General features: G+C 40.0%; 1 protein-coding gene across 1 annotated transcript in view; it reads left to right on the top strand.

Moving 5' to 3' along the window:
- Positions 1–13,777, top strand: part of sorcs3a (sortilin related VPS10 domain containing receptor 3a) — a 175,672-nt gene that overhangs the window by 93,723 nt on the left and 68,172 nt on the right. The window contains exons 3-4 of the mRNA XM_070856324.1: positions 4,175–4,274; positions 11,264–11,422. Coding sequence (XP_070712425.1) covers positions 4,175–4,274; positions 11,264–11,422 — 259 coding nt within the window. The remainder of the gene's footprint in view (positions 1–4,174; positions 4,275–11,263; positions 11,423–13,777) is intronic.

Genomic DNA, 13,777 nt, shown 5'->3' on the forward strand with positions numbered 1-13,777 from the left:
CCAGTTTGTCTGTTATGATGAAAATATGGGTTTTATGAACATTAAACCATGTAAACATATTCTGGTAGGACCTCCAAATCCAAGTATGATCTTAAAAATGCGCAGAACATTGGACCTTTTAAAGCCTCTGCTCACCCATACAAGTGTTTTCAATCACTCTGGCTGATTACACCTCTGGTCAGGTGTAAGTTGGGTGGAACTGTGCTGGGATTTATGGGATTTCATCAACATAAATTACCTTATGACCCGATTACAGGTACAAAAGAATCAATAGAAAGATGAATGAGCTGCAAGTACAGTTTATACCTGTCAACACAGTCCTAAGAAGAGTTCTGATGAGGCAACATTAGTGAATACACCAGTGTGGGTGAACTATGGGTGTTCAGTGCCTTTAAGACTTGGCATACAAATTACACTATTATATCTTTATAAAATATGACACATCATTATTGATTAAACTTCTAAAGACTTTTTCGGTCAGAACCAGCTACAATATTAAAATACTGATTATAGGTAAATGCATCAATGGTAATAAATCAATAATATATAGTAAAGCTTTGACAGGGTCCACTCTGTATAATACTACTTTTAATAGGTAAGCTGATTATGGCTACTTTTGATCATTTTAAGTTTATTTTTTGTATAATATTACTTAATTGAGCAATCATTTTGATGCAGGACTGCAGAGTATTTTTACACACTGGTATTACTACTTTTACTGAAGTAAATATACTTCAGAGTATATAGTCCACTTGACCCACCGCAATAACCCTCTGTACTACAAAATCCAGAGGCACAGTAAAACTGCAGATGAATTGTTTTATAGTATATGGGCTATTGTGCCAGCACAGGCTTTCACTGAATAAAACTTTATGTGGCTGGAGCGAGCTATAGTCATTAGTTACTTTTCTAGTCTTGCATATATTAAATGTAAACCCAAGGGACAGTGGACTGCTGATTAAAGGGCTAGGTCTGTGTTCATTTACAACAAGTAGCTACAATAGAGCTCGAAAGATAAAGAGAGTAAGGCCCAAAAGCTGTATACTCTGCTGTGAGACAATGACAGTCAGACCAGACCTGCATCTTATTTGCAAAGAGCAAATAGACGGAAATCCCTCCAAGACAGCAGCCTGTCTGATGGACATTGTGCCACGCACAAGGTGGTGGGTGATATAACCAACCCAAAGCTGGAGTAAGTGTTCCAGAGTGTAAGACAGGGAATTTCACACTCATAGGTTATTTCCTGTGCCAAATGTGGACAGAGGAATATGGAGGACAGGGCATTCCTGGAAGTACATTTTCACATCCTAATAGAATAAAAAACTACTGTCGTTAATCCCTATAAGTAATCATGTGTCAGCATCTATAAGTCAGGGTTGAAGGGCTGCTATTTTTAAAAACAATAGAAACATTAGGCCTTTTTTAGTGAAAAAAGGCATTGCAGTAATTGATGTACAACGACATGCTAGCATGGATAATCCTGTCTGCATCACTGAGAATGCTTAAAAGTACAGCTCAGGCAAAATTGGACTTGTCAGTTTCTGAATACTTAATTTGATTAGAGGACCAAGGGCAGGCCAGACGTGGCTGGAAAAGCAGTCTGAGCCTACAACAGAGACTTTCAGTTTGTCTTAGTTTGATTAATATATTAATTTAATTCGTGTAATTGTATGTATCAAAGATTACAGCCGATGAGTGGCGTTGACAGACCTGCTATGCAAAGTTGTAAATTCAATTTAACTGAAATAATAACTTGAATACTTTCTTCACCATACAGTGAAGAAATTACAGGTTTGTGTGGATGACTGTAGAGCTCAAGATTATAACCTCAAGAAGTATCACACCGGTAATAATTGTATATTAATATCGCACTGAATTACACTGTATGCAGGTGTTGCAGCACTTATGGTCTCCACCTACTCTATATCCTAGTTTCTAAAGTCTCTAAGGAATCTGCTTGGTTTTATTATGTAGAGCCTGAAAAGTGGCCTCAGGTGAGAATAATAACGAAATAATAATGTGCTTTCTTCAAAAAAGACCTTCCTTAAAGGGACGCTGTGGAATTTACGGGTAAACAAACAAATTGAGTTTACATTTAATGCTTCATTCAGGTTGAACCAGGAGGTTGAGTGGTATTCCTTCGTCAAGAAACGTTTGCAAAGCTGATTTAAACTGCTGTTAAGAGTGTTTACATTCATGTTTTGCTAGCCAGAATTCTGCTTCCTCCTTCCCCCTGAATTTCCTGATACAAGTTTCTTGGCATGTCAGTGGAACAGTATGAAACCACATCTAGGATTGTGTTGCACCACTGATGACCTTCTCACAGGGTGGATCATAGGGTAGCTACCAAAAAATATTCAGGCTGTATTAGGTGTTATGGCAGTTTAAGATTTACTCCTGATACGAACAAGCACATTTTGCCTTTTGGGCACCTTTTTGTGTCTTGCTAATGACAGAATCCTGTCCTTTTGGATACACTTCAGTGTAACCACTGGGCCAGCCCACCTTGACCGCTTCCTAATTCCGTGCCCCATTACAAACTGGTCCAAAAAATCTGTTGAAGATGGATACTTTTCATTTGTAATTCTGCCATGTCCTCTAATAAAAAGACCTCATTTTCCTTTTCATATTGATTAGCTCTCTTGTGCAGGGTGTGAGTGTTTGAAGGGTCACGCTTAATCTTGAGCTGACATCTCCTTCATGTTCGTGCCAAAGATATGACCACTTTCCATTTAAGAAATCTAAGCATATACATTATGTTGACTAGATGATGAAGGCATGCCTGGCAGTAGTGCTTACCCATGTCATGCCAAAACCAACATATGTTTCTGCGTTATTTATGAAGTCTCTTCTCAGGAGGCTCCAACAGTGTTATACAGAGGCCGACGGTGTAGTTCACCTGCTCCCCTGCCCCAAATCAGGATCATTCTCAGTGCCGCACTTCCCTCCACACCTCCACTTTAGTATGCTGCGGAAATGATGCTGGCTGTCTGACTCATTATTTTGCTTTGTAATCATACCAACTACTGTGTGTCTCAGTGGCGTTCTGGAATGAATTTGAATGAAAGAAACTTCTTCACGATTTCTCTGAAACCCTAGTTCCTTCTGAAGGAGCACAAGTACAATCTGACCAAACAAAGGAAAGAACTCTGAAATAGGTATCATCTTCGCTTTTCTCATAACACGGTGACACAAGGCTGCAAATCCAAGTGGGAGTTATGCTACAGTTGTGAGTGGGTGCTTCTATCTCCACAGAAAGGAATATTTGAAAATCCTGGGCAGCTTTCACATAAAAATAAATAAAAAGAGCGTAGAGCCGGGCAAATGCTGTAATATTCTACTTGAAGGCAGATTTGGTAGTTACAAGTGATGATGGATTCATGTGGAGTTTCTTGGGACTGGGCTGGCTAAAAGGCTCATTCCCACTGTTAAATTATTAAAGCCCGTGGGTTCAGGAACATCCACATGTTTTTGCACTCGTCATATTTTATTTCATAGTAGTCATCGGGACAGAATTAATTATTTACAGTGCCAGGTCCCCAGACATTTTTGAATGGCTCGGTTTTGTTGCCAGCTATGGATGATTGGTTAACCTTCTCTTGTTCTATTGCCAGAGGTTTTGCTCCCTGTATAGAAACAGTACCACACGAGCCTGTATGTGTCTGTTGTGTCAGTGCAGGGTGTGATATTGCATTCTTTTTCATCACAACATACTTTATATATGATTTGACATGAATTGTGCAATGTCCCAGCAGTGTTCAGTCCATTTCCATTAGATTGTCAACAAATGGGGCAGCACAGTGATGCAACGGCCTCACAGCAAGAAGGTTCCAGGTTCAAATCCAGGTCTTTCTGTGTGGATGTTTGCACGTTCTCATTACACTGATGGTATTTTGGACTGTACTCACAGTCCAAAGACATGCAGGTTAGGTTAATTGGTGACTCTGTATTGCCCGTAGGCGTGAGTGTGAGTGTGAATGGTTGTCCATCTCTATGTGTTGGCCCTGTGATTGACTGGTGACCAGTCCAGGGTTTACCAACGTCAGCTGGGATTGGCCCCAGCCCCCCTACGACCCTGACGGATAAGCAGTATAGATAATGGATGGATGGATGTCAGCAAATGTTCTGTGTGCTTTAATCTTTACCTGCTCCTGACTGCCTTTTGTCCATTCAGATCTACTGACTACGGCTCCACATACGACAGAATGAACGATAAAGTCGGATCCAAGACTGTCCTGAGTTACCTGTACGTCTGTCCAACTAACAAGAGAAAGGTGAGATGCGTCAAGTCATTTATTTTTCTGTTTCTGTGGAGGCTCACTGGTTCACTGATGCAAGCTGTGTACAATAACGTCTTATACTGTACATTCTCACATGTGGCGTTCATTTACTTCAACTGCAGAGAGAACAAGGCCTTCAATTTTAGTAAGAAGCCTCCCTCAATACTTTCTTGATGCTTTCAGGATAATGTACATTTCCACATCACTAATTCCAGCACACGAAGTCCTGTCAGACTCACTACTAAAATTTTCCTCTGTAACTAAAATACTGTTGAATATCTTCTTGTAATGCAGTTAGTTTGTTTGATTGCTGTCAAGATACCATCAGTGCAATTCAACACTTCCTGCACACGTGTTTCACATTGAAAACTTCAAATGGCATAAATCCCAGCCATTCTTGGTAAGTTGTTGATTTAAAGCCCAATTTAATTTGATTGATTTCAGGTGCATAGTTAAAACAGGGCTCTCCACACACTGAACAGATGCTTACAAAGCGATCATTTGGTAAGAACAATTAACATTTTAACATTCAATCTAAATAGGTATATGTACTAGCTACGTCGTTTTATTCGATAATAGATCTTTCTGTCAGTGAGTTCAGCATTTGATGTCGTAATTGGAATTAATGAATCCTCATTTTGGGAGCATCTAGTCAATGTTGGCATCCCCTTTTGTTCTCTAGGTTTTCGCTTTGAAACATCTGCATGAAGTCTCGAAATTCACTGACAGCAGCTTAGCATCGATTAAAAAGGAAAGTAAAGAGGAAGGGATGGAATTTATCTAGTGAATGAAAACAGCATCTTGAAAAAAGAAAGACAGTAAAAGGTATGAGCAATGCCAGCTGCCAACCATCTGCTGAATTCTTTAATCTGTCAGTAGATTCTGTCAGTTATTTTTCATTTCATTCTAAGAATTTAACAGTAAGTGGTTTCCACTGTTTTTTTACCATCTCTTTCAATTTTCTGTTAAACAAATTTCATTTTGAAAATAGTTAAATCATTTTCCTAACCTTTCTAACATTCAGCTTTCACATAAACTCAACTGGTTTGTGCAGGTAACTGGTTCCCTACAAAAGTCCGGTTATTCTTCCATCCATGTAGAGGCAGCACTAGTGGTGACTGTGGCATGTTGTCCTTGGTTAAGATACTGAACCCCAAAGTTGCTCCCAAAGCTGTGTGTGTGTGTGTGTGTGTGTGTGTGAATAGGTGAATGTGGTGAAAAAGCACTATGAGTGGTCATAAAACCAGAAAAGCAATATACAAGTGCAGCCCATCTACAATCTTTAATTCCTACACTTTTCTACATTGTGATTCACAGCTCACAGTATCAGGCAGTAAACCGGCCCTCGTGTGCTGAACTCTACCCGGCTGGTGGTCTGAGCTCCAATTTGATAGACAAGTGGAATTGTAGCCAAGAGGTCAGAGTGCTGTAAGCAGTTCAATTAAAGTAGGAGTCTACTCCCTCAGTAGACTAGACAGGCAAAAATCCATATCCATATCAATATATTTACAGTCAACTTACTGTATCTTTAAAAAAAAAATGGTTTTACATAAAAAATAGCGATTGACCCAGTTCCTGACAGCATACCACTGTTAATTACACCAGATTGTATGCATATGCAGGAGCTGAGGTGTTTAACTGATCTGTTCTTCTGGTTTCACATAGACATTAACTTCATAGCTTTACAGGGAGCTTGACATTGCAATTGCAGGCAGTTACTTGCAAAAACAAGTCATTCTTTGAACATTTTCACTACTTCAACCACAGACACAGTGCAGCATCTGCAATCACTTTGTAACCAGTAATTACAAGATCATCATCAGATATATCAAATACGAAATATCATCATTTGTACAGTACATGTAGAAATCATTCAGGAGAATTATTTAAACTTGACGATACCTGAGGGGAAAAAAAAGATGGGTTGATTAACACTTAACGCTTTTGAAACAGGAACGATAACACAGTTTTCCTCTTACAAATGAAAAGCTGAATTCATAAATGACTAAATGTACCCTCCTCAATTTGGTGCACGTTTCTGCTACAGCGGTCTTACTGGGTCTTCTCTGACCAGTACAACTTCTGGTTGGCATGGCTGCGTAACAGACATGTATGAGTGAGTGAGTCACTTCCTTGTCTGGTTAATATGTCTTTGAAACAGTTTCTTAGCCGTTAACAGTTGCTTATTAACACGTCCAGCAGTTACAGAGCGACATTATCATTCATTTGAATTTTTTTCTGTGGCCACCTCGCAAATGTGAGTCCAATATTCACTTTTCTTCAATATTGATGATGGCAAAAGTACCTGTAAACTTGAGCCACAGTTGCCATAGTTACATGGTCTTGCTCTTGTACATGTAAAAAGGCGACACAGTACAGTACAGTACTTGTCGAAAAAGTGTCTGTGAATCTAAATAAACCTTTTTTTTTTTTTTTTATTCATATGTTAGAATTGTAGAAGTGAAAAAGGTTTTTTGTTCGTGTTTATTATGCAGAACTTTTTTTTCTCTGAAAAGGAAAACACAACTGAGAAAGACAGCGGTCTGCACACATTCAAGGATCTATGAACATGTTAAATCACAGGACGTCAGCGTAATAACGTGGTAAAGAAGAAGTCACGGCCGCCCGATGATAGTATTATAATAATGATGTTCTCCTGTTATATGACAGGTGTTGCAAAACTTCAACTTTAGAAAAACATGCTATCCTTGAAAAATCGTTTCATTCAAGTCAAACCACCTTGTCAGATTAATGAATAAATAAAAGTCAACAGGCTTATTGAAAAATAAAACATGGCTCTCTTGTGTGTTGACGATGTGCTCTGAGTGCTCAGGTTCATCAGCCTCACTTTTCCAAGGCTGAGCCAAGGTTCTGGCCCTGAATGCCTTTGGCATAGCATGGGAGTTGATAGGATCCCCGGACTGTTGCGCTAAACCACATCAGGGCAGGGAACAGGTTATACTCGCCGCTGATGACTCCCCATGACTCACTCCTCCTGTCTGTTTTATGTAGCGAATTTTTAATTTCACATCAAGGGCAGTTATATTATAGGTAAACTTTATTAACATGCCACGGAGGGAAAAGAGGATTCACTCGCACCGCACAATATACAGTACAGGATGTAAATAACGCCTGGGACAAATATAATTCTAATATCAGTTTCATCAAAGTTTATTCAAGACATTTGATATTATTAAACACATGAAAAAATTGGCACTGCGTCATGAGAGTATTTTCGTCTCAATGCCGACCTCTGGCACCTCATCTCTGAGCTAAATATTTCTATTTATCAACCTATAGATGGATGAAAGTTTGCCGGTATGGTGGCTACTTCCTTTGTTGCCTCCATGCATCTGGGTGACCTTATTTAGCGCGTGTTCTGCTGGACGAAAAGAGCAGAGCAGAGCAGAGTCTGGATGCCTAATCACTCCCTGTAAGATATAATAGCATGCTGCTCTGTCAGATGGTCCTTTCAACCACAATAAAAGAATCATTATATGTCCACTGCGCCCATTCTGGACGCATAAGTAGAATTTTTTCTCTTACATTGTCAAAGAAAAAAAGTTGAAGAGGTGACCTTTTACAATGTCACATTACAGATCTGAATGATAGTAATGACATTTAGCGCAAAGCATCTGAGAATGACACCTCCCATGAATCTTCTCGGCTGTAGCTTGATGTCTTTTTCCGAGAACGGTATGTGCTCAGTCCTTGAGCGGTTTGATTGAGCGTCTCGAAGATTAGGTTAATTTCAAAATGGAGACATGCACGCTTAAAATGCCATTGAGGAAGTAAGACAGTTAAAACATGTTAGCTAAATGTGGGTAATTAAGTCTTGATCCATGGTTAATGAGCATATTGCGGCGACAACCCTCTGTTAAAGCCTCCCGTCAAAGACAGACTAAGCTCAATTGATCTGGTGTGACGTGATTCATTTGCTGCAGGGTGTCTCTTTCCCTCCGTCTCTGATCCATACCTCCACTTACTTCATGATCCGACAACTACTGGCTTCTATCTCTGTGCTCCAGCTTATGCACAGCTCCACATCAGGCTGATAAAACACAACGGTTATCCCTCCAACCTCTATCGATTTATATTGTTACCCTCCTCACTCGCCTGCTTCCTCACAAAGGCTGAGTAGAAGCTGTGACGGAAATCTTAATCACCCCTAGCTAATGCTATCGGTCACTGTGCTTTTGGAAGTGAGTAATTATTGTTTGAGGGTGATTGTTTCAGTAGGCAGGAGAGAAATTGGCTACTGCTCCTGTTACCCGCCTCTGTATTGGCTTTGAATTGGTTGTGGGTTCTTTCTAATCGCAGGCGCGACAGACAGAAACTGGCTTGTTACGATAATGTGTAAGGTTGGGAAATAATGTGGCTGTTTTCACACTTACATGGTGGTAAATGAGTAATGTGAAAATGACAATACTTTCTAGGCCCTGTTCCCGGTATTAAAAGAGCACATTGTGAGGCTCCCTGAATCGAGGCTTGAGAAGAGATGAGATAAAAGCACTGCAATTGAGGGCTTCGGTTACATAGACAGCATAGAGAGGGAACACGTAACACTCATCACTGAGCACAAGGCTTGAATGAAGAGCAAGTGTAGATTTTAATAGGAAATGCACAAAATGTGCGTAGACCTCTTCAAGGCATTTCTACTTTTCTATTTAACTGAAACTCCTGACAGTTAACTAAAAATAAGCCACAGAAATGCAATTTCCCATTCATAAAAGACTGCTGCTGCTTACTATAGTATTATAGAACATGATTACTGCTTAAAAACTGTAAATTACATCTGACAAGCCCCAAAGACACTGGCAGATATCAAGAGGCCTCTGCTTCATACAGTGACAGGTAATGAATGGCAAGATCGGCAAGTCCGGGCCAGTGAGAAATCTAGGTTGAGAATTTGCTGCCTGTTTATTGGTGCTTAATGAAAAACAATTTATCTAAATCACCACCAGGGAGGTTTCCTGGTTAAAGCTGTGGAAAGAGGGCTAGCATTCCTGTCAGTGACAAATGTGCTGCTGTTTTTCCAATTCAAATTGAACTGACGAGAGAGAACACAGCCAATTTGGGCCTTGAGTGCAGCCACTACCCACAATTCCACCACGGTGTCTTTGTAGAGCTGTGGGTGTTGTAGTTTAAACCAGTCCTCAATTAAGTGTAAATAATGGAACAGATGACTAACTGTAATGTGAAAGGGGTCTCTCGTAGTGACAAAGAGAACTATCACCCCACTCTCCATTTCCCCCTCGACTTGACAGACCTCTTTAGAGAACTTTAATAGTTTGGGTTATACAGCCCGCAAACTCGACACTCGTAAATCTTGTTTCCAGCTGCAGGGAGAGCAAAAAAGCTTTGTTGAAACCAACCATAAACGATGTGCACATCACCAAACAGCAGTTGGTGGAGACCCAAACAGTGTTAAACAAAAGGTAAATAGACTTACATTCGCCAGCTCACCAGGAACAACATCAGCATTGCTAATGTTCCAAACATGACTTCAACAGGATGATAATGTTGCACTGTGTCTGCTGGAGGAGCAAGTAAGAGACTGCTTGCTTACATATGTCAGTGAAGATTGTTCCTCTGCTCCCAAGCAGCCAATAAGTCATTTAATTCACTTTTAACCCTGTAACGCCAAGCGAATCATATTTGATCCATGAGTTTTTGAGACCTCTACATCATCAGTGTGATATTTTTTTGTATTTTATCTGTGTTTTACATGTTTTTGTTTGTTTAAGATTAACAAACTGTGAGCAATAAATTGCAGAAAAATGCCGGATGTAGCAAAAAATGATACAGCTCAAAACTTTTTAAACTATTTTTTTCTTTTATTTATCGAAAAAATTGAATTTTCTGGCAATTATTTCATGGTTCAGGCTTTACATGGTTAATAGTGACTATTTCATAGAGCAGAGTTTGAATGAACACCTCTATTTATTTATTTGTAGCAATGCAAATCCCTATTGCAACTATTGAGCTATGAAATGACAAATTAAGCAGTTAAATGTATTGATAATGGATGCTTTTTCTTTAACGTTTGAAATTGTATAACCTTTTAACATGAACACATTCAATTCAATAGTATGGTCTGGTTCAAAAGAATACAATTTCCTTAAAATGCATTACACACCTATTCAAACACCTCTTCTTTAGTCAAGGAGGAATTCCTGTGACCATTTTATCTTCTTCCACAAAGACTCTAAATGTTATTAGCAGAAAGAAATATGCATTGTGGAATTCCTGTTCTTATTGAATTCTGTAATAACTGTGATAGCTCTGGTAGAAATATCCCAAGCATGAAATTAGGGCTGCTACAACCGTGATGCTGTTAAATTTGAAATTAGAATTTTATTGGAAGGAGAAATGCTAAGAAATTACATGCTAAAGGACTAGCTGATAAAGGAAATAACATACTGTATCTGCAGAGTCATGCATGGCCGTTTAATCCCCTTGTTTGTACAGCACTTAATTGTAACCAGACTATAAGCTTCAGCACCTTTCTGTCATACCTCAGGACAAATCAATCTCGTCAGTTTTCTTGTGCGCTTCAAGTGTTCATTATGGTCTGTTTTGGTTTATCTCCCCTCTTGCTGCTGTGAACAACGTTGATCTTATTTTGGAGAAGGATGGTGGAAACTTCAAGCCCTCGCCTCAGAGTGCACGGGAGGAGCCACAGAGCCATGGCAACAGAGGCACGAGAATCACGCTCGTGAAATGAAGTTGGAAATATAGAGGAGTTGTTTGCCAAGCAGAAGTCTGATGTGTGCCAAAAAGCCAGGCGTTTTTCTGCTGACACTGCTCCTGCCTCTAACATCCCTCCTCTACCTTTTCTCATCTCCCTATCTTTCCTCCTCTTTACTCAAACTCACCTTTCAAATCCTTTTCTACTGCCATCTTCAAAAAAAACTCATACCTGCTCCCCCACCTGCATATGCACCCGGCTTCTTCGCCTTCTCTCTTCCTCTGGCTCTCAGATTATGGTGTTGACAGATCCGGAATTTGAGAGCAGCGTGCTCATCAGCTCTGATGAGGGAGCCAGTTACCAGAAGTATCGCCTCACTTTCTACATCCTGAGCCTTTTATTCCACCCTACTGAAGAGGACTGGGCCTTGGCCTACAGTCACGACCAGAAGGTGAGATAACGCTTGTTCTCTTTTTCTGTCCTCACCACAATTACCTGCATGTGACTTACTGAGAGCCCTCTCTTGCCTTTGTGTTACCCCCAATTTTCACTGGGCCTGTGGTTTTCATCAGTTTATCTAATTTCATGATGGTAGAGCACTCATTCACTTGCTGGGTAAGAATCAGGCCTATTTTTTTTATTTCCACCCATTTTGTTAAGCCCTCTTGTCTCCTTGTTTTCTGTCAATGCAAACGTAACACTTTCTCCATTGTTCCCACATCAAAATCCCTCAAGTTGTAATGAGGCACAAGGGTGTGATCACACCAGCATTCATGACTGAATGAAACCATTAATCCCAATAGGTGGAGTGGATTTGCATATTGAGGTAAAATAAATTATGCATTTAGTAAACCTTCTGAAAAAATTGGCTCCGTAAAGTAAATATTTATTCATGTCTATCGTTAGAAACGTTATCCTTCGTATATGTGCATTCGTCTGGCCTGTGGTTCACTCACTAAAATACTAAAACCTTAGTGTTTAATTGGAACGATGTAATCGGAAGTATGCCAATTGAACGGTGTCTCTATTTTACCCATAATTAGCACCACATTAAATGGATCTTGAAGGGAACCCTCCTACAAAATTAATGGAGATCATTAGCAGTTTACTTGAAAGAACTCAGTTCTTTTGTTGCTAAATATTTGCAGGAAGTGTAAAGGTGGGAGCTTACCACTGAAAGGTATAATCAGTCTTAGCATTGTGTAGTATAACCAATCGGAATCCCTTCATCAGCTCTGAGACAGAGGGGCAAGTCTGGCATCACGATGTTGGATGGAGATCCCTACAGTGTGGGAATGTACACAATGATCCATGCGTCATGCAAACCGTTACAGTAAAGGCACTGGTTATTTGTTATTCCTGGCTATTTTGGACTAGATATTTTTTGTTTGATCACAGTGGAAACTCCCGGCTGTTACAGCTTTTGACTGAGAGCTTCTATTTCAGAAATAATCGTATCTACTAAATTAGCCAAAAGCAACATTAGTCCCTTAAAGAGATTTTCGGCTTCCTATTTTTGATACCAGTCTTCATCTTGTTGTCACCTTCACTGGGCTTTGTCACACAGTATGGAACTATTCAAGTGCTCTAAAACTGTATCCACTAAAGGACCGACTTTAAGGTCAATGACCCTGACATGAGAGCTAAAGCCATCACCCTGCACGGGGGATATGGTGCAGGAGAGGTTATGATTGGTGAACAGTGGCGGCTGTGTTGGACCTTTGAACAGGATGTTGCTGGGTTCTTTGCAGAGTGGATTTAACAGGACGTAATGGCTGTTTCTTATTCAACAATTTTCTTGCACCAACCTGTCATTATTTTGAACCCAAAATATATGAAAATGGAGTCCAGGTTTAAAAATACTGAAGTTATCCTTTAACGATTTGGTCACAGAGAGAGCAAAAAAAAAAGTCTCAATTATCACGACTTTATTTGGAGCTCCGCTACCTTGCTCCAGCAATAAAACTCAGCATGTGTTCAGCTCTGCTATTTTAGACTACAGGAGTAACTACTAAGATGAACAAGGCCAGCCAGGTTCAAGAAGCTCCAATCCCTGTGAAGTCTGAGTAGGTGTGTTGTAGTTGAAAGAGAGACGCTGTCTTCCTTCTGCCCATCCTCTGGGGACAACATCGTTTTACTCATCAAAATCTTCTCATCAGTCATTGCTCAGACATTATTTCAGAACAGTCTTTCCTAATGTTAATTAAAAACAGCCCTTAGCAGCCTACATTATCTGTAAACACACACAACACATACAAAATGTGAGGTGCTCTTCAGATAGATTGCAACAGCTATTGATCTCACTGATCAAATACATCTCTGTCAGGAATTCGGGATATGCATCAAGCAGCAGAGGAGAAAGTTCAAGAAGGCAATAGAGACCAAGACTTGAATTTGGTAACTTTAACAAGGTAATACGGGTCAGTGTGTGGGAAGGAAGTTATAGGTATTCTGAGGATATGACTAATGTGGCTCTAATTTGCATCATCATTAGCAAGCCTTGGCAACCAAAGCAACGGGCCCGGGCATGATTACCACCACTGCTGGACCTGTTTATACTCCACTCCTAAATGTGTCATCTGCAGCCACCTCCCCAGGGCTGGTTTTTTTTTTTTTTTTTGCAAATAAAGAATATGTTCTTCATCTAGTTAGTTAAAAAAGGTTTACACAGATATTATTTGTCGCTTAATTCGATCTGATTTCCCTTGCAGCCATGACACTTCATCCCGACTGTTGAGCCAGCAGCCGTAATATTCTCATTTTCAGTTTGTAACCAGCTAATAGATTTCAGACTGGGTCGCTCTGG

The sequence above is a fragment of the Pempheris klunzingeri genome, chromosome 3 (genome assembly GCF_042242105.1).
Source record: "Pempheris klunzingeri isolate RE-2024b chromosome 3, fPemKlu1.hap1, whole genome shotgun sequence".
NCBI classification, from domain to species: Eukaryota; Metazoa; Chordata; class Actinopteri; order Acropomatiformes; family Pempheridae; genus Pempheris; species Pempheris klunzingeri.